Source organism: Pristiophorus japonicus, chromosome 1 (assembly GCF_044704955.1).
Source record: "Pristiophorus japonicus isolate sPriJap1 chromosome 1, sPriJap1.hap1, whole genome shotgun sequence".
NCBI classification, from domain to species: Eukaryota; Metazoa; Chordata; class Chondrichthyes; family Pristiophoridae; genus Pristiophorus; species Pristiophorus japonicus.
The window spans coordinates 11,655,943-11,678,160 of NC_091977.1; the positions used below are offsets into that span (position 1 = coordinate 11,655,943).

Below are 22,218 nucleotides of genomic sequence, written 5' to 3' on the forward strand. Positions count from 1 at the left end.
CCGCCCCAAAAAAGTGGACGGGCAGTAATATTTTTTCCCGCCGTTAAGCATGTGGGGAAATTAATGCTCGGCGATAAGTTTCCTAAAAATGTCCATCGGTTTCCATTTTGTGCCAAAATGGGTGATATATGGGTGTTGTATGTCATTGCAGTGAGTGTTAAATGGGCGTTAAGCATGCAAAAAACGTGGAGGTTCTAGCCCCATATCTCAAAGCTGAATAGCCAGTTTGATCACATAGGGAAACTAGTCATTAAGCATATGGTCAACAATGAACAAATTTGGTGTTGTGAGGATTGCTTTAAAAGAAAGACAGACTTGCATTTATATAGCACCTTTCATGACCATGGTTGTCCCAGAGTGCTTTACAGCCAATGAAGTACTTTTTGATGTGTAGTCACTGTTGTAATGTCGGAAACACAACAGCCAATTTGTGCACAGTAAATTCCCACAAACAGCAATGTGGTAATGACCAGATAGTCTGTTTTTTTTTGTGATGTTGATTGAAGAATAAGTATTGGCCCAGGACACCAGGGAGAACTCCCCTGCTCTTCTTGAAAATAGTGCCACAGGATCTTTAACATCCACCCGAGAGAGCAGCTGGAGCCCTGGTTCAACATCTCAGCTGAGATCACACCCTCAGCACTGCACTGGAATGTCAACCTAGATTTTTGTGCTCAAGTCTCTGGAGTGAGACTTGAACACACACCGTTCTGACTCAGAAGTGAGAGTGCTACCCACTGAGCCACAGCTGACACTTTGTGACAAGGTGCTTGACAGACCTTTTATTGGTTAAAAGTACAGTAGCTGCAGCAAAATCCCATCGTCTCAGCCAGTGGAGTATAACGGGCAGTATTTGATTGGCCGCCCATTATACACAGCGCCTGATATTCAGTTTTGTTGCAGTCAGTGGAGCTGAATATTTTGATCAAGCAAGTGCTATTTATGCATGAAATCACAACTCGACCCAATAAGATGTGTCTGTACATTTGTACACAGGAAAACAGAAAGCTTTGACACATAGTTCAGTTCTCCTCTCCCAACGCCCCCCTCTCCGCACCCCCGCCACCCCCCCCTCCTACCCCCCCCACCCCCGCTTCTTCCAGTTTTCTCACCTGAAGGTGCTCCCACAATGAGTACTGGTCTCCCACATGAATATCACCCTTGTGTGGACCTGGGCAGTGTATTGGTACACTGTTTGACCATAGAGGCATCACAGTCAAGCCGATCCAGCTCCCACCCAATTTGCACAGAATTGCACTTGAATCTGGAGTGCAAATCCAGATTAATGTTCAGAGATCGAGCCTGGGCTCTTCCTTGAACATAAGAACAAAGAAATAGGAGCAGGAGTAGGCCATATGGCCCCTTGAGCCTGCTCCATCATTCAATAAGATCATGGCTGATCTGATCATGGACTCAGCTCCACTTTCCTGCCTGCTCCCCATAACCCCTTATTCCCTTATCATTTAAGAAACTGTCTATTTCTGTCTTAAATTTATTCAATGTCCCAGCTTCCACAGCTCTCTGAGGCAACGGATTCCACAGATTTACAACCCTCTGAAAGAAGAAATTTCTCCTCATCTCAGTAGTAAATGGCGGCCCCTTATTCTAAGATCATATCCTCTAGTTCTCGTCTCCCCCATCAGTGGAACCATCCTCTCTGCATCCACCTTGTCAAGCCCCCTCATAATCTTAAACGTTTTGATAAGATCACCTCTCATTCTTCTGAATTCCAATGAGTGGAGGCCCAACCTACTCAACCTTTCCTCATAAGTCAAACCTCTCATCCCCGGAATCAACCTAGTGAACCTTCTCTGAACTGCCTCCAAAGCAAGTATATCCTTTCGTAAATATAGAAGCCAAAACTGCACGCAGTATTCCAGGTGTGGCCTCACCAATACCTTATATAGATGTAGCAAGACTTCCCTGCTTTTGTACTCCAACCCCTTTGCAATAAAGGCCAAGATACCATTGACCTTCCTGATCACCTGCTGTACCTGCATACTATCCTTTTGTGTTTCATGCACAAGTACCCCCAGGTCCCGCTGTACTGTGGCACTTTGCAATCTTTCTCCATTTAACTAATAACTTGCTCTTTGATTTTTTTCTGCCAAAGTGCATGACCTCACACTTTCTAACATTATACGCCATCTGCTAATTTTTTGTCCACTCACTTAGCCTGTCTGTGTTCTTCCTGACATAGCATGGTTTGATTCTCACTGAAGCACAGGAGGAACACCTCGTATCAATGACTGTCAGCCTTGGTTCAGTGGTAGCACTCTGAGTCAGCAGGTTTAGGCCTCATGCCAGAGATTTAAGCCCACAATCTAGGCTGACACTCCCAGTGCAGTATTGAGGGAAGCTGCACTGTTGGAGGTGCTGTCTTTTGGATGAGACGTAAAGGATCCCAATGCACTATTCAAAGAAGAGTACAGGAGTTCTCCCCAGTTTACTTAAATATTAATCCCTCAAGCAACATCATTAAAAACAGATTATCTGGTAATTTATTTGATTGCTGTTTGTGGCAGCTTTCTGTGCACAGATTGCTTCTACATTAAACAGTGACTACACTTCAAAAGTACTTCATTGGCCCCCAAACATCAAGATCCACGGCGTGGCCCTGGACAACGTGGACCACTTCCCCTATCTCGGGAACCTCCTATCAACAAGAGCAGGCATTGATGATGAGATCCAACACCGCCTCCAGTGCCTTCGGCCGCCTGAGGAAAAGAGTATTTGAAGATCAGTCCCTCAAAACTGTCACCAAGCTCATAGTCTACAAGGCCATAGTAATACCCGCCCTCCTGTATGGCTCAGAGACATGGACCATGTACAGTAGACACCTCAAGTCGCTGGAGAAATGCCACCAGCGAGGTCTCCGCAAGATCCTGCAAATCCCCTGGGGGGACAGATGCACAAACATTAGCGTCTTCGTCCAGGCCAACATCCCCACATAGTCCGCATGCCAGACATGAGACTCCCAAAGCAAGCGCTCTACTTGAACTCATCCATGACAAACGAGCCAAAGGCGGGCAGAGGAAATGTTACAAGGACACCCTCAAAGCATCCCTGATAAAGTGCGACATCCCCACTGACACCTGGGAGTCCCTGGCCATAGACCGCTCTAAGTGGAGGAAGTGCATTCAGGAGGGCGCTGAGCTCCTCGAGTATCATTGCCGAGAGCATGCAGAAATCAAGTGCAGGCAGCGAAAGGAGCGTGCGGCAAACCAGGCTCCCTGCCCACCCTTTCCCTCAATGACTATCTGTCCAATCTGTGACAGAGACTGTGGTTCTCGTATTGAACTGTACAGCCACCTAAGAACTCATGCTCAGAGTGGAAGCAAGTCTTCCTCGATTCCGAGGGACTGCATATAATGATGATTACTTCATTGGCTGTAAAGTGCTTTGGGATGTCCTGAGGTCATGAAAGGTGCTACATAAATTCAAATTCTTTCTTTTCTTTAATAGTGAGCCAAACAGGGCTTTTCTTACCAATTTATTGCACCCAGCCTTTATGTAGCGCCTTTCACAACTTCAAGACGTCCCAAAGCTCTTTACAGCCAATAAGGTACTTTTCTCGCGTAGTCACTGCTGTAATGTAGGAAATGCTGCAGTCAGTTTCTGCACAGCAAGATCCCACAAACAGCAATGTGATCATGACCAGATAATCTGTTTTTAGTGATGTTGGTCAAGGGATAAATATTGGCCAGAACACCGGGGAGAACTCCCCTGCTCTTATATGGAGTTTGGTCACCTATCAGTCATGATCTAATTGAATGGTGTAACAGTCTCCATGGGGCTAAATGGGCTCCTCCACTTCCCATGTTCCTCGAAATAGTACCATGGAATCTTTTTCGTCCACCTGAGAGGGCAGACAGGGTCTCTATTTAACATCGCATTTAAAAGACAGCACCTCCGACAGTGCAGCACTCCCTCGATTCTGTGCTGAACTTTCTGGAGTGGGGACTTGAACCCACAATCTACTGACTCAGAGACGAGAGTGCTACCCAGGACGGACACAATGCAGCCCGGCATGAAAGTGTTAAATTGGTGAAATTCCACTCAGTCAAGCTCCCGCCCTTTCTCCTGACTGACGTGTGGCCCGCACCAATGCATGCGTGTGCTGGCGGACAGCCTCCCTTAGACAGCGCAGCGCTTGCAAAGCCCCGGCGTGTTGAGCATATCATTGTGGCGAGTGGCAGGGCTGGGAGGACCGCTGCAGAATGGGAGACGAGTAGCAGAGGAGCTCTGCAAAGGGGGCAGCTGCTCTCATTCCCTTTGATTTCTTTCTTTCTTTCTGTGTGTGTGTCTGTGTCTACATAATAACCAGATACCGATCGAGTCCTCCTCCACCGGACTGCGCCGCTGCTGCATCTGCTGCTCCTGAGAGATGTCGCCCGGGACCCGGGGCTTTCCCCCGCTGCACCCGCGGCCGATGCTGCTTCTGCTCGCCTGCTGCCTGCACCCTCTCAGCGGTGAGTATCCCGGACTCTGTCCGCCTCCACCCCTCCCCACCGCCGCAGCTAGCAGGGAGCTGTCCACTTTTGTGGGTGCTGAAACCAACCAGCATTAACAGAGAGCTGTCCGCTTCTGTGGGTGCTGAAACCAGCCAGCATTAGCAGAGAGCTGTCCGCTTCTGTGGGTGCTGAAACTAGCCAGCATTAGCAGAGAGCCGGCCGCAGTTGTGGGTGTTGAAACCAGCCAGCACAAACAGAGAGCTGTCCACCGGCGTGGGTGCTGAAACTAGCCATCGCTAGCGGGGAGCTGTCCACCAGCGTGGGAGCTAAAACTCCCCGCTGCGGGGCTCTGGAGCTGTCCGCCGGCGCTGCGTTCTGAAAGTCCACGCTGCTGGGCATGCGGACTCACCCTGCCATCCCCACCCATCTCTTTCTCTGACACTTTCTGCTCAGAATTTTAAAGATCTGATTCATTTCAGCTCTTAGCTGTGCGAGGAGTACTTTATTAAAGTGTGTAAGCCGATCCTTTTTATGCGGACTCTCTCCTTCCTTCCCCTATCCATCTCGTTGTCCAACACTTCACTTGTCATCCTTTCTTACACTCTCTCCTCTCCCATACACTCTCAATTCTCCCCCACTCTCTCCCTCTTTTCCTACACTCTCACTCTCCCCTCCCACTCTCTCTCTCCTCTCTATCCTTTCCCACTCCTCTCCAACACTCTCCTCTCCCACATTCACTCTCTCCTCTCCTACATTCTCTCGTCCCCCACACTCTCTCCTCTCCGACACACTCTCTCCTCTCCCACACACACTCTCTCCTCTCCCACTCCCTCGCTCCTCTACAAACAATCTCTCTCCTCTCCCACTTTCTCTCTCTCTCCTCTCCCACTCTCACTCTCTCTCTCCTCTCCTACACACTCTCCCTCCTCTACCACTGTCTATCTTCTCTTCCACTCTCTCTCTCTCTTCTCTCCCACACTCTCTCTCCCCCTCCCACTCTCACTCTCTCTCCTCTCCTACACTCTCTCCCTCCTCTCCCACTCTCTCTCCCCTCTCCCACTCTCTCTCCCTCTGCCACCTTCTCTCTCTTCTCCCACACTCTCTCTCCTCTCCCACTCACTTTCTATCTCCTCTCCCACATCTCCCTCCTCTCCCACACTCTCGCTCTATCATCTCCCACACTCCTCTCCTACACTCTCTTTCCTCTCCCACACTCACTCTCTCAGCTCTCCATGGTTCTCTCACTCTGCTCTCGACAGTTCTCTCTCTCTGCTCCCACACTCTCTCCTCTCCCACACTCTCTCCTCTCCCACACTCACTCTCTGTGCTCTCCAGTCTCTCTCTTCACTCCCACTCACTCTCCTCTCCCACTCACTCTCACCCTCTCTCCTCTCTCACACACGTGCTCTCCTCTCTCACACTCTCTACTTTCCCACACTCATTTTCTCTCCTCTCCCACTCTCTCTCTCTCTCCTCTTCCACACTCACTCTCTCTCCACTCCTAATCTCTACTCTCTCACATTCACTTGACCCAATGATAAGACACCAGTTAATTCCCTCACGTTAGTTCTGTAATCCTTTGAGATTATGAGTAAGAAATGCTGATGTTAGCCCCTGTGTTGGACGTTACTATGTTGCCATCTTCCTCTGATGACTATTGTTCACTATATATTTGGAATGTTCCCTTCATGGCTAATGCTGCTGTGTGTTGCTGCCAATCGAGTCTCAATGATACCGGTTAAATTTACAAGTCTATTTAATTACTTGAATTTATGAGCTTTTACTCGAGTTGCTGATGTCCCTGTAGGTTTCTCCCTCCCTTCCTTGCTGCAAGTTTCTGGCAGTGCATCAGCCCTATGAATTTGTATCAAAAATACTGCGAAACCCAGCATTTTGAGGATATATGTGGCATATTTTACAATCACTGTCATTTTACAGGATTCTCCTCGCTGAATCCAACTCCTGATTCTTTGCCTCTGTCTGTCCATTTTTCTCTCATTTTCTGTCTGTGTGTCTCTGCTACTCTCACCATCTATCTGTCTGTCTCTCTAACCCTCCACGTCTTTGTATCTGTCTCTTTGTCTCTCCATCTATCTGTCTGCCATCTCTTTCTGAATTCATCTGCTTTCTCTCTGTCTGGTTCATTCTTTATTTTGCAATTTTCTTGTAGATTGTACAATTGGTTAGGTTGTCTTTCTCTGCCTCTAAATGTGTCCCTACCTATATTTCTACTTCTGTTTGCCACAGTGTCTGTCTCTATATATCTATCTCTAGCTCTAATTCTATTTCTGTCTCTGTCTATCTCTGTTCCTATATCTCTAGGTCTGTCTCTATCCCTATATCTCTACCGTTATATATCTGTCTATATCACTGAATCTATCTGTCTCTATATCTATCTCTATATCTCTATCCGTACTTCTCTCTATCTCCATTCCTAACCCTATTTATCTCTATCTCTCTTTATTTTCTATTTTTCTCTTCACATTTGAGTTAATTCAGCCAGTCTTCTTGCAGTGATTTCTCTCACCGCCTGCTCTCTTTGCTCATCCCCATTTCCATTTGTCCAGCTGTTCGTTCTCTGCCAGTGTGCTTTCTACCCTCCATCTTTCACAGGCTGCCTTCCTGCAGTCTGTTGCATGTCTGTACTGATGGTGTGGCTGTTGAGGGGGAACATCCTGGATTGTGTGCGAGGAATAATCAGAGGTCCCAGAGCCAGAATTGTTCACCTCCCAACGATGCTACTGGTTTCATGAAATGTACAATTCCCTCTCTTTCTTTATCCCCCACTCATATTCAGTAAACAAACCAAAAGGATTTAATAGCTTCCCCTGATAATGTTCCTCAGCCTTTATCACAGCCGCCCTTGAAGAGTGTAGGTATTCATGATCCTGTAGCAATTTAACTGAGGCAGGAATAGACATTCCACACTAGGCTTTGTATATTTGATCTCTATCTCTGCTTTCTTTATGTTGCCAATCATGTTCTCAATTTCTAGCCAGTTCTTTCGCTCTCTGTCAGAATATTCGCCTGTGAGATAATTCTTTGCTCCTAATATTCTCTCCACCATGTCTGTTATGTTCCTTGTCCTTTGTGCTTTTACTATATTGATATTTCATGTGTCCCTTGTCTTTGCTTTTTTGCTGATCTCTCAATTCGGTCTATCTCAGTGTTTGAACCAATGTCTTATTCTAATTTTCTCTCCTTACTGTACATTCTCTCTCTCCTGACTTAATTTCTGTATTATTCTGGTCCTTAAAAATCTATATCTCAAAGAATTCAAAATGACATAATTTACATAATTTGCAAAGCACTGATTAATTTTCTGTTCTCTACCCATCTTTCTCTGCCTTTACTTTTGCTTTTAAAAAGGTGCAGCTTTATTGTCCCTAAAAATTAATCTGTTCTATTTGGTAATTTCTCTTCCTGTTTTGATATTTCGTCTATCCGTCTCTTTCTCCTATTGTTTTCCTTTACACATCTTTCTCTCTCTCTCTGTTTCTGTGCAGTGTCTGCCAGTCTCTCTATCTCTCCCTCTTTCTCTGGGTCTACCAGTCTCTTTATCTTCCTCTTTCTCTGGGTCTGCCAGTCTCTCTATCGCTGCCTCTTTCTCTGGGTCTACCAGTCTCTTTATCTTCCTCTTCCTCTGGGTCTGCCAGTCTCTCTATTTCTCCCTCTTTCTCTGGGTCTGCCAGTCTCTCTATTTCTCCCTCTTTCTCTGTGTCTACCAGTCTCTCGATCTCTCCCTCTTTCTCTGGGTGTGCCATGCTCTCTATTTCTCCTTCTTTCTCTGGATTTGCCAGTCTCTCTATTTCTCCCTCTTTCTCTGGGTCTGCCGGTCTCTCTCTTTCTCCCTCTTTCTCTGGGTCTGCCAGTCTCTCTATTTCTCCCTCTTTCTCTGGGTCTGCCATTCCCTCTATCTCTTTTTCTCTCTCTCTGGATCTGTCAGTCTCTTTATCTCGTTCCCACTCTTTGTTTCTGCAAAGTGACTGCCAGTCTCCCTATCTCTCCCACTCTCTCTGGGTCTGCCAGTATCTCTGTCTCTTTCCCTCTCTCTGTTTCCGTGCTTGTATCTGCCACTCTCTCTATTTTTATGCAGTGACTGCCATTCTCTCTATCTCTCCCTCTCTCTCTGGGTCTGCCAGTCTCTCTAGCTCTTTCCTTCTCTGTTTTTGTGTTTGTATCTGCTGGTCCCTGTATCTGCTGGTCCCTATCTCTTCTGTGTCAGTCATGGCTCAGTGGGTAGCATGCTTGCCTCTGACTCAGAAGGTTGTGGGTTCAATCCCGCTCCAGAGACTTGAGCACATAAATCTAGGCTGACACTCCAGTGCAGTATTGAGGGAGTGCTGCACAGTCAGATGTGTCGTCTTTCAGATAAGATGTTAAACTGCTCTCTCAGGTGGATGTAAAAGATCCCATGGCACTATTACGAAGAAGAGCAGGGGATGTTCTCCCTGGTGTCCTGGCCAATATTTATTCCTCAATCAACATAACAAAAAAAGATGATCTGGTCATTATCACATTGCTGTTTGTGGGAGCTTACTGTGCACAAATTGGCTGCTACAGTTCCCACATTACAACAGTGACTACATTTCAAAAAGTACTTCATTGACTGTAAAGTGCTTTGAGACATCCAATGGTTGTGAAAGGCACTATAGAAATATAAGTCTTTCTTTCCCACTCTCTGTTTCCGTGCTTGTGTCCCTCTCTCTCTGGGTCTGCCATTCTTTCTATCTCTTTCCCACTCTCTCCATTTCTATGTTTGTATCTGCCAATCTTTCTCCTTCTGACTTGCTCTTTCTGTGTATCTCTCTCTAATCTCCATCTCCATCTGATTATTCCAGCACTGGTCTGTTGCCTGTTTGGAAAGCATGTGGCCAATGTAACTGCGTGAAGTCAGGTGCCTGAGACAAGTGTTAGAAAACTAATGGATGACTGACTGTACTCTAACGTAGTATTGTCGCTGGGTGGATGCAGCTTTGTTTGATGATCGCTCCTGTAAAACAACTTGGGATGATTTATTACGCTAAAAGTGCTACATGAATGCAAATTGTTGTTGATGATAGAAATATACTTTTTGAAAGTTCTGGTCAGTATGTTAACATAGGTGGTTTTATACAGCTCGTGTTACACGTGACAGGGTTTGGCCAGGCGTGAGTTAGGTCCTCAGCCACAAGTACTCCTGGGCTACTCCATCTGTTCTGAGCAAGTTGTTGGATTGATTGTTCTTGTACGTGGATTTCCATTCTCTACCTATGGTCATTCTGCGCCTCACTATGTAGGGCTGTACTGGTGGGGTGTTAGTGAGGATGGGACTTGTGTGGACTTCAATAAAGGGGGTTCAGAATACTTGGTCACACTGCTACACATTGGCAGCCTACCTGATTTATTCTGTTGTGGCCCAAAGACTAATTTACTTCTGTCCTTATTTCGGTCCCAATGTTTCCATCTAGGCACACACTGAATAGCAGATTTCCATCACATAAGCTGCAATCCACTGCCCAAAGAGCAGACTAAATGAAAATGGAAATCTGCAAATGTAATTTTCTTTGCAAACCCTACTTGGCATGATAGATTAGCAGAGGTGTGAGCTTTCTATCTTCCCATGGCATGCACGCAGGTGAACTGTGAAGAAATTAATATTAAGTGACTGAATTCTGGCATCTGGGAATAGAGGATATTCAAATCTGGGGCACAGCTTCCGAATGACTGGGAGTGCAGGACTGAGATTTGTCAATGAAACACATCAGCTTCTAAATAAATTCTCAATGGGGCTCTCTGATTTATGAATGGGCCATTGAGATTACTGAGTGTGACTATTGTGATTTGTAGGTGGTGCATTGTGTATCAATACACTGTCCCATCAAACTCCTAGGGCGGGTACAGCACGGGTTAGATACAGAGTAAAGCTCCATCTACACGGCCCCATCAAATTCATAGGGCAGGTACAGATTGGGTTAGCTAGAGTAAAGCTCCCTCTACACTGTCCCATCAAACACTCCTAGGGCAGGTACAGCACGGGTTAGATACAGAATAAAGCTCCCTCTGCACTGTCCCATCAAACACTCCCAGGGCAGATGCAGCACAGGTTAGATACATTCCCAAGGCAGGTACAGCACGGGTTAGATACAGAGTAAAGCTCCCTCTACACTATCTCATCAAACACTCCCAGGGCAGGTTCCGCACGCGTTAGATACAGAGTAAAGTTCTCTCTACACTGTACCATCAAACATTCCCAGGTCAGGTATAGCACGGGTTAGATACAGAGTAAAGATCCCTCTAAACTGTCCCATCAAACATTCCCAGGGCAGGTACAGCATGGGTTAGATACAGAGTAAAGCTCCCTCTACACTGTCCCATCAAACACTCCCAGGGCAGGTACAGCATGGGTTAGATACAGAGTAAAGCTCCCTCTAATCTGTCCCATCAAACAATTCCAGGGCAGGTACAGCAAGGGGTTAGATACAGAGTAAAGCTCCCTCTACACTGTTACATCAAATATTCCCAGGGCAGGTACTGCATGGGTTAGATACAGAGTAAAGCTCCCTCTACACTGTCCCATCAAACTCCTTGGGCAGGTACAGCATGGGTTAGATACAGAGTAAAGCTCCCACTAAACTGTCCCATCAGACACTCCCAGGGCAGGTACCGCACGGGTTAGATACAGAGTAAAGCTCGCTCTACACTGTCCCATCAAACACTCCCAGGGCAGGTACAGCACGGGTTAGATACAGAGAAAAGCTCCCTCTACACTGTCTCATCAAACATACTCAGGGCAGGTACTGCATGGGTTAGATAGAGTAAAGCTCCCTCTACACTGTCTCATCAAACACTCCCAGGACAGGTATAGCACGGGTTAGATACAGAGTAAAGCTCCCTCTACACTGTCTCATCAAACATACCCAGGGCAGGTACAATACGGGTCAGATACAGAGTAAAGCTCCCTCTACACTGTCCCATCAAACACTCCCAGGACAGGTACAGTACGGGTCAGACACAGAGTAAAGCTCCCTCTACACTGTCCCATCAAACACTCCCAGGGCTGGTATCGCATGGCTTAGATACAGAGTAAAGCTCCCTCTATACTTCCCATCAAACACTCCCAGAGCAGGTACAGCACGGGTTAGATACAGAGTAAAGCTCCCTCTACACTGTCCCATCAAACACTCCCAGGGCAGGTACATATATTATTGATGTGAGGGTCGTGTTGATGTTTGCCCCGTTGACCTTCCTTTCATTCACTCTATGACTATCTTCTCCTTACCTTTGGTTGGTCCTTGCAGAATCCCTCCCTGGGGATATTCAATGGGAGGTTTGGAGATGGGATTTGGGTTTGGCGGGGGGCATGGTGCGGGTGGGGTGGTTGGCCGAGGATCGGCAGGGGGAAGGGAGAGAATCGCGGCCAGCCTCCTTGGATTGTGGCCAGCCTGAGCATCATCGGTGGGGTGGGGCCTGATGGTGGCAATTGGAGGCTGATTGGAGGCCTCGGGGTGGGGGCTCCGATCACGGTGGGTGTGTATGACTGGGACCCTGGATCCGGGAGGTAGGTATAAAGGCACTTACCTCCTGGATGCTGCAGTCTCCACCTCGCTTTAACTATCAAGTTTCGCAGATTGCAGTTCAATTCAAAATAGAGGTGAAAAATGAGGCTGCGAGCCTCATTATAATATTGAAATTGACATTCTGCCCCCTGACCAGCCTGTTCAATCTTTCCAGATAGGTATAACCTCTCAGTTCTGCTGTCATTCTCACAAATATTTTTTGCACCCTCTCTAGCGTCTCTATAATATGGAGATCAGAACTGTGCACAGTATTCCAAGGTTCTATACAAGTTTAACGTAACTTCTCTACTTTTCAATTCTATCCCTTTAGAAATAAATCCCATTGCTTGGTTTGCATTTGGATGGCCTTATTAACCTGCGTCGCTACTTTCAGTCATGTGTGTATCTGTACCTCCCCGATCCCTTTGTTCCTCTCCTCCATTTACACAATCGAGTATGTGTCCTCTTTATTCTTTCTACCAAAAGTGTATTACTTCCACTTATCTATGTTTCAGTTCATTTGCCAATTACATTCCTATTCTGCAAGTTTATTAATGTCTTCCTGTATTTTGTCATGGTTCTCTGTATTAACTATACTCCCCAATTTGATGTTGCCTTCAAATTTTGAAATTGTTCTTCAGGTTTCCGAGTCCAAATCGTTTCTGTAAATGTTGAACAACAGTGGTCCCAGCCCGATCCCCGTGGAACACCACTTCCCGCCATTTGCCAATCCGAGGAACAACTTTTAACCCCGACTCTCTGTTTTTTGTTTTGTGGCCAGATTGCTGCCCATTTTATGGGCGACAGTTTTGATCTTGGCCGCTCGAATGTGCTGTAAATTCCACAGTCATACCTTGACGAGGGATTTTATGGCTTTGGAACCGGGTAGGCTGGCGGGGTGGGGGCTAAGTGTTCTATTAAGTCCCTAATATGACGGGCAGGAAGCACACGGACATTTCCCACCGGAAGTGCGCTGGAGCATGTTTCAGGTGGCCGCCATGAATGCCTAAAAACCATTCAAGGCCTATACAGTTTTGGATGTATTTCAGGTGTCCTAGGGCACAGCCCTGTGAAATTGGTCATTTTTACCCCTGTTTTCAGCTCAGAAATTGGGTTCAGTGAGGCCCAATTATCTACCCCAATGCCTTTTAATAGTGAGTGTGTTTTGATAGTTGGTGTGTCATTTACAGAGCCATCCAGTCCATCCTTGTGGGCAGGAGTTACAGAGCCAAGCTTGCCTGCCTGTCTGCTAATTAGTCCCTGCATCGTCTGCTGGTCAGGTGGCCTAAGTGCATGAATTAAGCTGACAGGCCTCTCCACGGATGGAAGCCTTGCTTGTTAGTGTAACGGGTTAGTGCATAATATCCTCTGGGACCTGTGTTTAAATCAAACTCAGACTGTGAGATGAAAGTTTCTGCAATCTCACCCAGTTTATTCTCCTTTTTTTTTATTCAGCCTTGGGGTGGCAAGACCAGCGTTTATTGCCCATCCTAATTGCCCTTAACTGAGTTGCTTGCTAGGCCATTTCAGAGGGGCAGTTAAGAGTCAACCACATTGCTGTGGGGCTGGAGTCACATATAGGCCAGACCGGGTAAGGACTGGGAAGATTTCCTTCCCTAAAGGACATTAGTGAACCAGGTGCGTTTTTACAGCAATCTAGTAGTTTTATGGTCACCATTACTGACTCTAGCTTTTTATTCCAGATTTATTTAATTAACTGAATTTAAATTCCCCGGCTGCCGTGGTGGGATTTGAACTCACATCTAACTAAAAAATGAGGGCGGGGGGCGGGGGGGGGGAACTCAGGTGAGGGGAAATTTAAATATCTGAAGAGAAAGGTCAATGCAATAGAGCGGTGTAGCGACTTGGGTAAAAACAAGCAGAGTGTGACAGGAAGGGACAGAGTTTAATGGCAGAAGTGCAGCAGAGAATAAAGTCAAAGCAGGGAATTAAAGGCTCTTTCTCTGAATGCACGAAACATCCGCAACAAGATAGACAGACTAGTGACACAAATTGAGATAAATGGGTTTGATCTAATAGCCATTACTGAGATGTGGTTGCAAGGTGACCAAGGTTGGGAACTAAATGTTCCAGGGTACTTGTTGTTTTGAAAAGACAGGCAGAATGGTAAAGGAGGGGGTGGAGATAGGGGTGGGGGTAGCCCTGACAATAAAGGATGACATAAAGGCAATAGAGAGAAAGGATCTTGGCTCAGAAGATCAGCAAGTAGAAGTAGTATGGGTGGAGATAAGGAATAACAAGGGGCAGAGAACACTGCTGGGAGTAGTATATAGGCTCCCTCACAATAGCTATATTGTTGGACAGAATATTAATCAAGAAATAGGAGCTTGTAACAAAGGTAATGCAATAATCGTGGGGGACTTTAATCTTCATATGGACTGGACAATTGAATTGGCATAGGTAGTCTAGAGGACGAGTTCATGGAATTCATTCAGGACAGTTTCCTAGAACAATAGGAACCAACCTCATGGAACCAACCAGGGAACAAGCTATTTTAGTAAAGGATCCTCTGGTCGAGTGATCATAATACAATAGAATTTCACATTGCATTTGAGAGTGACTTGCCTAAGCCTGAAACTAGAGTCTTAAACTTAAATAAAGCCAATTACATAGGTATAAAGGGCGAGTTGGCTAAGGTGGATTGGAAAAATAGATTACAAGGTATGGTAGTAGATAAGCAGTGGCTAGCATTTAAAGAAATATTTCATAATTCTCAACAAAAATACATTCCATTGGGAAACAAAAAGTACACGGGAAAAGTGATCCATCCATGGCTAACTAAAGAAGTTAAGGACAGCATTAGATTGAAAAAAGAAGCTTATAATGTTGTAAAGAATAGTAGTGAGCCTGAGAATTGGGAGAGTTTCAGAAACCAGCAAAGGGTGACCAAAAAATTGCTAAAAAGAGAAAAAGTAGACTATGAGAGAAAACTAGCAAGAAATATAAAAACAGATTGTAAGAGCTTCTACAAGTATGTAAAAAGGAAGAGAGTAGCAAAAGTAAACATTGGTCCCTTAGAGGCTGAGACCGGAGAAATTATTATGGGGAATAAGGAAATGGCAGAAATGTGAATCAAATATTTTCTATCTATCTTCCTTGTAGAAGATGCAAAAAGCAAACCTAATATGGTGGGGAACCAAGGGTCTAATGAGGGTGAGGAACTTAATGTAATTAATATAAGTAGAGAGAAAGTACTAGAGAAAATAATGGGACTAAAAGCCGACAAATCCCCTGGACCTGACGGCCTACATCCTAGGGTTTTAAAAGAGGTGGCTGCAGAGATAGTGGATGCATTGGTTTTGATCTTCCAAAATTCCCTAGATTCTAGAATGGTCCCAGTGGATTGGAAGGTAGCAAATGTAACCCCACTATTCAAGAAATGCTGGAATCCATTGTTAAGGAAGTGGTATCAGGGCACTTAGAAAATCATAACATAATTAGGCAGAGTCAACATGGTTTTTTGAAAGGGAAATTGTGTTTGACAAATTTAGTAGAGTTTTTTGAGGATGTAACTAGTAGGGTAGATAAAGGGGAACCAGTGGATGTAATATAACTGGATTTCCAAACGTTCTTTTGATGAGGTGCCACACGAAAAGGTTATTACACAAGATAAGGGCTCATGGGATTGGAGGTAATGTATTAGCATGGATAGACAATTGGTTAATGGACAGAAAACAGAGAGTAGGGATAAATGGGTCTTTTTCAGGTTGGCAAGCTGTAACTAGTGGAGTGCCGCAAGGATCAGTGCCTCAGCTATTTACAATCTATATTAATGACCTATATGAAGGGACCGAGTGTAATATATCCAGATTTGCTGATGATACAAAACTAGGTAGGACAGTAAGCTGTGAGGAGAACACAAAGCATCTGCAAATAATATAGATAAACTGTATTATGATGAAAGATTGTGTAGAATGGGCCTATACTCTCTGGACCTCAGCATGGGCCGCCCCAACCTGTATGAGAACACCATTGCAGGTTGGGGCTATAAATATAGCTGGAGAGCTGGGCCCTGGAACATCATGGGCCACCCGACCTGTGTGAGAACAGTACCGCAGGTCGGGGCTATAAATAGAGCTGGAGAGCTGGTCTCCAGTTGTCCTGTTAATCCTTGCCACTAGATAAAGGCCTAGCTCTGTCAAGCCCCTATGGTGGCTGATGTGCAACGGCCACCACGCGTTAAAAAAGATCCATGCACAGGCATCTTCCACCCCCTCAACTGGAGTTCAGGACTGGAACATCGGGTCCTTCATTGAAACATCTGTGAACTCTCGTGGAAGCAAGTCATCCTCGTTCGAGAGATCGCCTATGATGATGACTCTCTGGAGTTTAGAAGAATGAGAGGTGATCTCATGGAAACATACATGAAGGGGATTGACAGGGTAGATGCTGAGAGGTTGCTTCCCCTGGCTGGAATGTCTAGAACTAGGGGGCACTGTCTGAGTATAAGGGGAACACCATTTACGACAGAGGTGAGGAGGAATTTCTTCACTCAGAGGGCTGTGAATCTTTGGAATTCTCTGTCCCAGAGAGCTGTGGATGCTGAGTCTCTGAATATATTCAAGGCTGAGATAGATAGATTTTTGAAGTTTAGGAGAATCAAGGAATATGAGGATTAGGCGGGAAAGTAGAGTTGAGGTCAATGATCAGCCATGATCTTATTGAGTAGCAGAGCAGGCTCGATGGGCGGTATGGCCATCTCCTGCTCCTATTTCTTATGTTCTTATATCTCACCAATCATTAATCCAGACCTCTGGATAACTAATCCAATAACATAACCACTGTGCTACCTTTAATCCTTCTAACATTGGCTGTTTTACTAACAAAATGCTGGTGCCCGTAAAAGTGACCATGAAGCTGTCCGATTGTTGATAAAAAACCAAACTGGCTCACTAACATCCTTTAGGGAAAGGAAACCTGCCGTCCTTACCCGGTCTGGGCCTATGTGAGACTCCTGTCCCACACCCAACGTGGTTGACTCTTAACAGCACTCTGAAGTAGCTGAGCAAATCATTGAGTTGTATCAAACCGCTAGCAGTGATTCAAGAAGGTAGCCCTCCGCCAGCTTGTGAGTTGTATGTAAGGATGGGCAATAAATGCCGGCCTTGCCAGCGACGCCCACATCCCAAGAATGAATTTTAAAAAAATTACAATGATGATTACATTTCCAAAGTTCTTTATTGGCTGTGAAGTATTGCTCTAACAAAGAGCTGGCAGAGGCATGATGGGCTGAACGGCCTCCTTCTGTGTTGTAAACTTTTATGGTTCTACGGCTAACTAACTAATAGATACACAGATCAATAAAAGAAATGATAAATAGGTGGATAGTGGATAGGTTAATGACAGATACTGTACGATGTTTCAGTGTTGTAGTTAACATCTTTTGCTATATTCATTTCTTGAGAGCCATTTTGAAGTCGGAATGTCTCTTTTTGCCGACAAATTTCTAAATCATTTTAAGAAGTAAAACCAAAGCTTCTAATATTGGTAATATGATCTCAAAAGGAATCTGGGAACTGATGTGTTTTCTACACTGCAAGAGGTGAAATTCAACACAGAAAAATGTGATGTGATACATTTTGATGAGAAGAAGGCAGAGAGAAGATACAAGCTAAATTGTACAAGAACAGAGAGACCTGGGGGTGGTTTGTGCACAAATCTTTTCAGGTGGCAGGTCAACTTAACAAAGCAGTTAATAAAGCTTATGGGATCCTGGGCTTTATAAATAGAGACAAAAAGCCAAGAAGTGATGCAAACCTGTGTTTTTTAGCCAGCATATAGCAAACCCATTACGGGCTCTGGATTTAGTTTTAGGGAATGAAGCTGGGCAGGTGGAAGGGGTATCCGTGGGAGAGCAGTTAGGTTCTGGTGACCATAATTCAGTTAGATTTAAGGTAGTTATGGAAAAGGATAAGGATAGACCAGGAATAAATATTCTAATTTGGGGAAAAGCCAACTTTGCAAAGCTGAGAGGTGATTTGGTCAAAGTGGACTGCAAACAGCTCCTTGAAGGTAAATCGGTGTCAGAGCAGTGGGAGGCATTCAAGGAGGAGACCTGGAGGGTTCAGACCAAATATGTGCCCTTAAATAAAAGGGTGGGGCTATCAAATCTAGAGCCTCCTGGATGTCTCGGGACATACAAGGTAGGATAAAGAAAAAAAGGGAAGCTTATGACAGATATCGAGGGCTCATTACTGCAGAATCTGTGGAGGAGTATAGAGAAGTGCAGTGGTGAAATTAAAAAGGATATTAGGAAAGCAAAGAGAGAGTATGAAAAATTATTGGCAAGTAAAATCAAGGAAAACCCAAAGATGTTTTATAAATATATTAAGAACAAGAGGGTAACTAAAGAAAGGGTAGAGACCATGAGGGTAATCTGTGTGTAGAGGCGGGTGATGTGGGTATGGTTCTTAATGAATACGTTGCCTGTGCGTGGATTTTTTTAACGTTTGGTGGCCGTTGCACACCAGCCACCACACGGGTTTGACAGTGCTAGGTCTTGGTCCAGTGGCGAGGATTACCCAAGACGACTGGAGGCCTATCCTAGTGCACACACATATTGCAGTGTGGGCTGGCCCGTGCTGCCCCTGGGCCCTCGACTGTTTTCACAAAGAAGAGGGGCAATGCAGACACTGCTATCGGTGAGGAGGAGTGTGAAATACTAGATGAAATAAACATAGTGGGGGTGGGGGGGGGCGGGAGGAGGTATTAAGGGGTTTAGCAGCTTTGAAAGTGGATAAATCCCCAGGCCTGGATGAAATGTATCCCAGGCTGTTAAGCGAAGCCAAAGAGGAAATAAAAGAAGCCCTGACCATCATTTTCCAATCCCCTCTGGCTTCAGGTATGGTGTCAGAGGACTGGAGGCCTGGTAATGTGATCGGGGCCCAGGGGAGCCGTGTGAGTTTGGCGCCCAGAAGAGGCGAGGGCCCAGGGGCAACACGGGCCAGCCCACACTGCGATATGTGTGCACACTAGGTCCGTGCAGCAGAGCTGGTCTCCAGTCGTCTTGCAAATAATATAGATAAACTGTATTATGATGAAAGATTGTGTAGAATGGGCCTATACTCTCTGGACCTCAGCATGGGCCGCCCCAACCTGTATGAGAACACCATTGCAGGTTGGGGCTATAAATAGAGCTGGAGAGCTGGGCCCTGGAACATCATGGGCCACCCGACCTGTGTGAGAACAGTACCGCAGGTCGGGGCTATAAATAGAGCTGGAGAGCTGGTCTCCAGTTGTCCTGTTAATCCTTGCCACTAGATAAAGGCCTAGCTCTGTCAAGCCCCTGTGGTGGCTGGGTTGCAACGGCCACCACACGTTAAAAAAATCCATGCACAGGCATCTTCCACCCTTGAGGATGTAGTTTGGGTCCTTCATTGAAACACCTGTGAACTCATCCTTTTTTGGCGTGGAAGCAAGTCATCCTTGTTTCGAGAGACCGCCTATGATGATGAATAGGTACTCCAGTTGAGGCCGAACCATTGAACATAAAAACATAAGAAATAGGAGCAGGAGAAGGCCATTTGGCCCCTCGAGCCTGCTCCACCATTCAAAATGATCATGACTGATCTGATCTTGGTCTCAACTCCATTTTCCTGCCTTTTCCCCATAACCCTTGACTCCGCTACAGTTCAAGAATCTGTCTATCTCAGCCTTGAATATATTCAATAACCCAGCCTCCACAGCTCTCTGGCGTAGAGAATTCCAAAGATTTATGACCCTCTGAGAGAAGAAATTTCTCCTCATCTCTGTCTTAAATGGGCGACCCCTTTTTCTGAAACTATGCCCCTAGTTCTAGATTTTCTCACAAGGGGTAACATACTCTCAGTATCTACCCTGTCAAGTCCTTTCAAAGTCTTATATGTTTCAATAAGATATATGGGCTAGATTTTCCATTTTTTTTGCATGCTTAATGCTCACTTAATGTCCATTTTACCATTGAAATGACTTATAACGCCCATATATCGCCCATTTAGCCACAAAATGAAACTGATGGGCATTTTTCGGAAACTTATTGCCAAGCGTCACTTTCCCCATGTGCATAACACCCAGAAAAATAATACCGTCCGCCCTTTTTATTGGGCGGAATCATCAGAATGGGCGAAATCAATGCCCAAAATATCGCCCAGCGTTACTTTCCACAGGAATTAACGCCGAGATTCAATAATACCGCGCGGCCACTTTTTTTTGTCGTAAAGATCATATTTACCGAAACTAGCGACCATGAGATCGCCCAGCGTCACTTTCACCACTTTGCACACATATCGCCCACAATATCGCTCGCCCAAAAAAACGGCCAGAAAAAGTGGAACTAACTGGAACTAATCACAGCGTTATGGACGCCATGTTCTACATCACATGTCGCGTCCTTTAAAAGGCTGCTGTGCTTCAACCTCGGGGGAGTTCGGATGTACTCTGGAAGTCGTTGGAGTTGATGTGAACATCTGTACAAACATCTTGACCATACTGTGACCGATTGGAAATTAATAGGCGCCTTCATTGGGACATTCATTGTTTGTGACCAATCGGTGGAAAACAGAGAGCTATTGCAATGGGGCCTGTCCTTTCTCACCCTCTCTTGATGACCAATTACATGCTGCAGACTCGAGATGGCTGAAGGTACACACCAGAGCAATTTGTACCCAATGTAAGATGTGCCAGACTGATGAGGAGGACCAGACGTTACACCCCCCACAAGTACAGGGAGAAGCAGACTTACCTCGACTTGTCCAACACTACCTGCCTTCAGAGACTGCGCTTCCACAAAGAGTTTATCACTGAGGTATGCCAGCTCATAAGGAGAGATCTGCAGCCTGCCAGTACCATCAGTACTGCAATGTCTGTTGAGGTCAAAGTCACCACGGCACTGTCGTTCTATGCCTCGGGTTCTTTTCAGGCCTCAGCTGGAGACATTTGCGGTCTGTCTCAGCATGCCACACATTGCTGCATTAGACAGGTCACTGAAGCCCTGTACACTGCACGCAGGAGGGACTTGATCAGCTTCCCTATGACCAGTGAGGCACAGAGTGAGAGGGCTCTAGGATTCTCCAGAATTGCAAACTTCCCCAAGGTGCAGGGAGCAATAGACTATACGCACATCGCGATGCGGGCACCTTTTCAGGGTGCAGAGGTTTTCAGCAACCGCAAGAGATTCCACTCCTTAAATGTGCAACTCGTTGTCGACCACCATCAAATTATATGATCAGTGAATGCTCAATTTCCGGGCAGCATCCATGATGCTCACACCCTGCGTGAGAGCACTATATCTGACTTGTTTAACAATCAGCCACAAGGTCAATGCTGGATGCTTGGTGACAAAGGATATGGCCTCGCCATCTGGCTGACACCCACACCGAAGCCGAGAGGCGATACAACGAGAGCCACAGAGCAATTCGCAATATCGTGGAGAAAACCGTTGGAGTGCTTAAGCAGCGCTTTAGATGCTTGGACCACTCAGGAGGTGAGCTCCAATACCACCCTGAGCAGGTAGCTCAATTCGTGGTGGTGTGCTCCATGCTACACAACTTGGCTATCAGGAGGGGACAAGAATTGCCTGATGAGTCTGACAGTCCACCTCACCAGAGAGAGGAAGAGGAGGACGAGGAGGCGAATGCTGACATCGGCCCAGACAATCAGGCTGATGCTAAAGCCATGCCCCCGCCCTCCCTGTAGACCGCAAAAAGGGCCCGTGGTGTCATGATAGCTACAAGAGCCTTACATCAGGAGCTCATCAATGAGCACTTTGCCTGAAAGAACATTGGTGTTATTTACAAGGCTGACACACTGCTGGGTGTGCAGGTCATACATTAATGGTGGGCATCACCTTGCTGACAGTTAAAGTTTAAGTTGATTGAGGTTAAGTGTAATTATACCCTTTGATGTTAAGGAATCACCAGCGTGTAACGGTGCAGCTATCTGAGCCAATGCGCAACAAGGTTTTGTTAAATAAAATACATTTAAACCGAACAGTTGTCTGAAATCATCATTATTTCTGTAAAAACGAACCCTGCCCCCCACCCCCGCTTCTCCTCCCCATCTCTATCCCTTCCCCTTGCCCTCCTGACTCCAAGCCGCCTGGCCGAAGAGCTCCTCGATGATGCTTCATTGTGGGGGGGTGGGGGATGCGATGACGGTCGAACCGCTGCTTGGATGGATACGGGAGAGGGCAGTCCCGAGGTTGGAATGTGCTCCGAGCCAGAAGCTAG

General features: G+C 45.9%; 1 protein-coding gene across 1 annotated transcript in view; it reads left to right on the plus strand.

The window, feature by feature from the left end:
- Nucleotides 1-4,387: 4,387 nt before the first annotated feature.
- tmem8b (transmembrane protein 8B) overlaps nucleotides 4,388-22,218 on the plus strand; it is a 354,968-nt gene continuing 337,137 nt past the window's right edge. Inside the window, exon 1 of the mRNA XM_070877086.1 lies at nucleotides 4,388-4,472. Coding sequence (XP_070733187.1) covers nucleotides 4,388-4,472 — 85 coding nt within the window. The remainder of the gene's footprint in view (nucleotides 4,473-22,218) is intronic.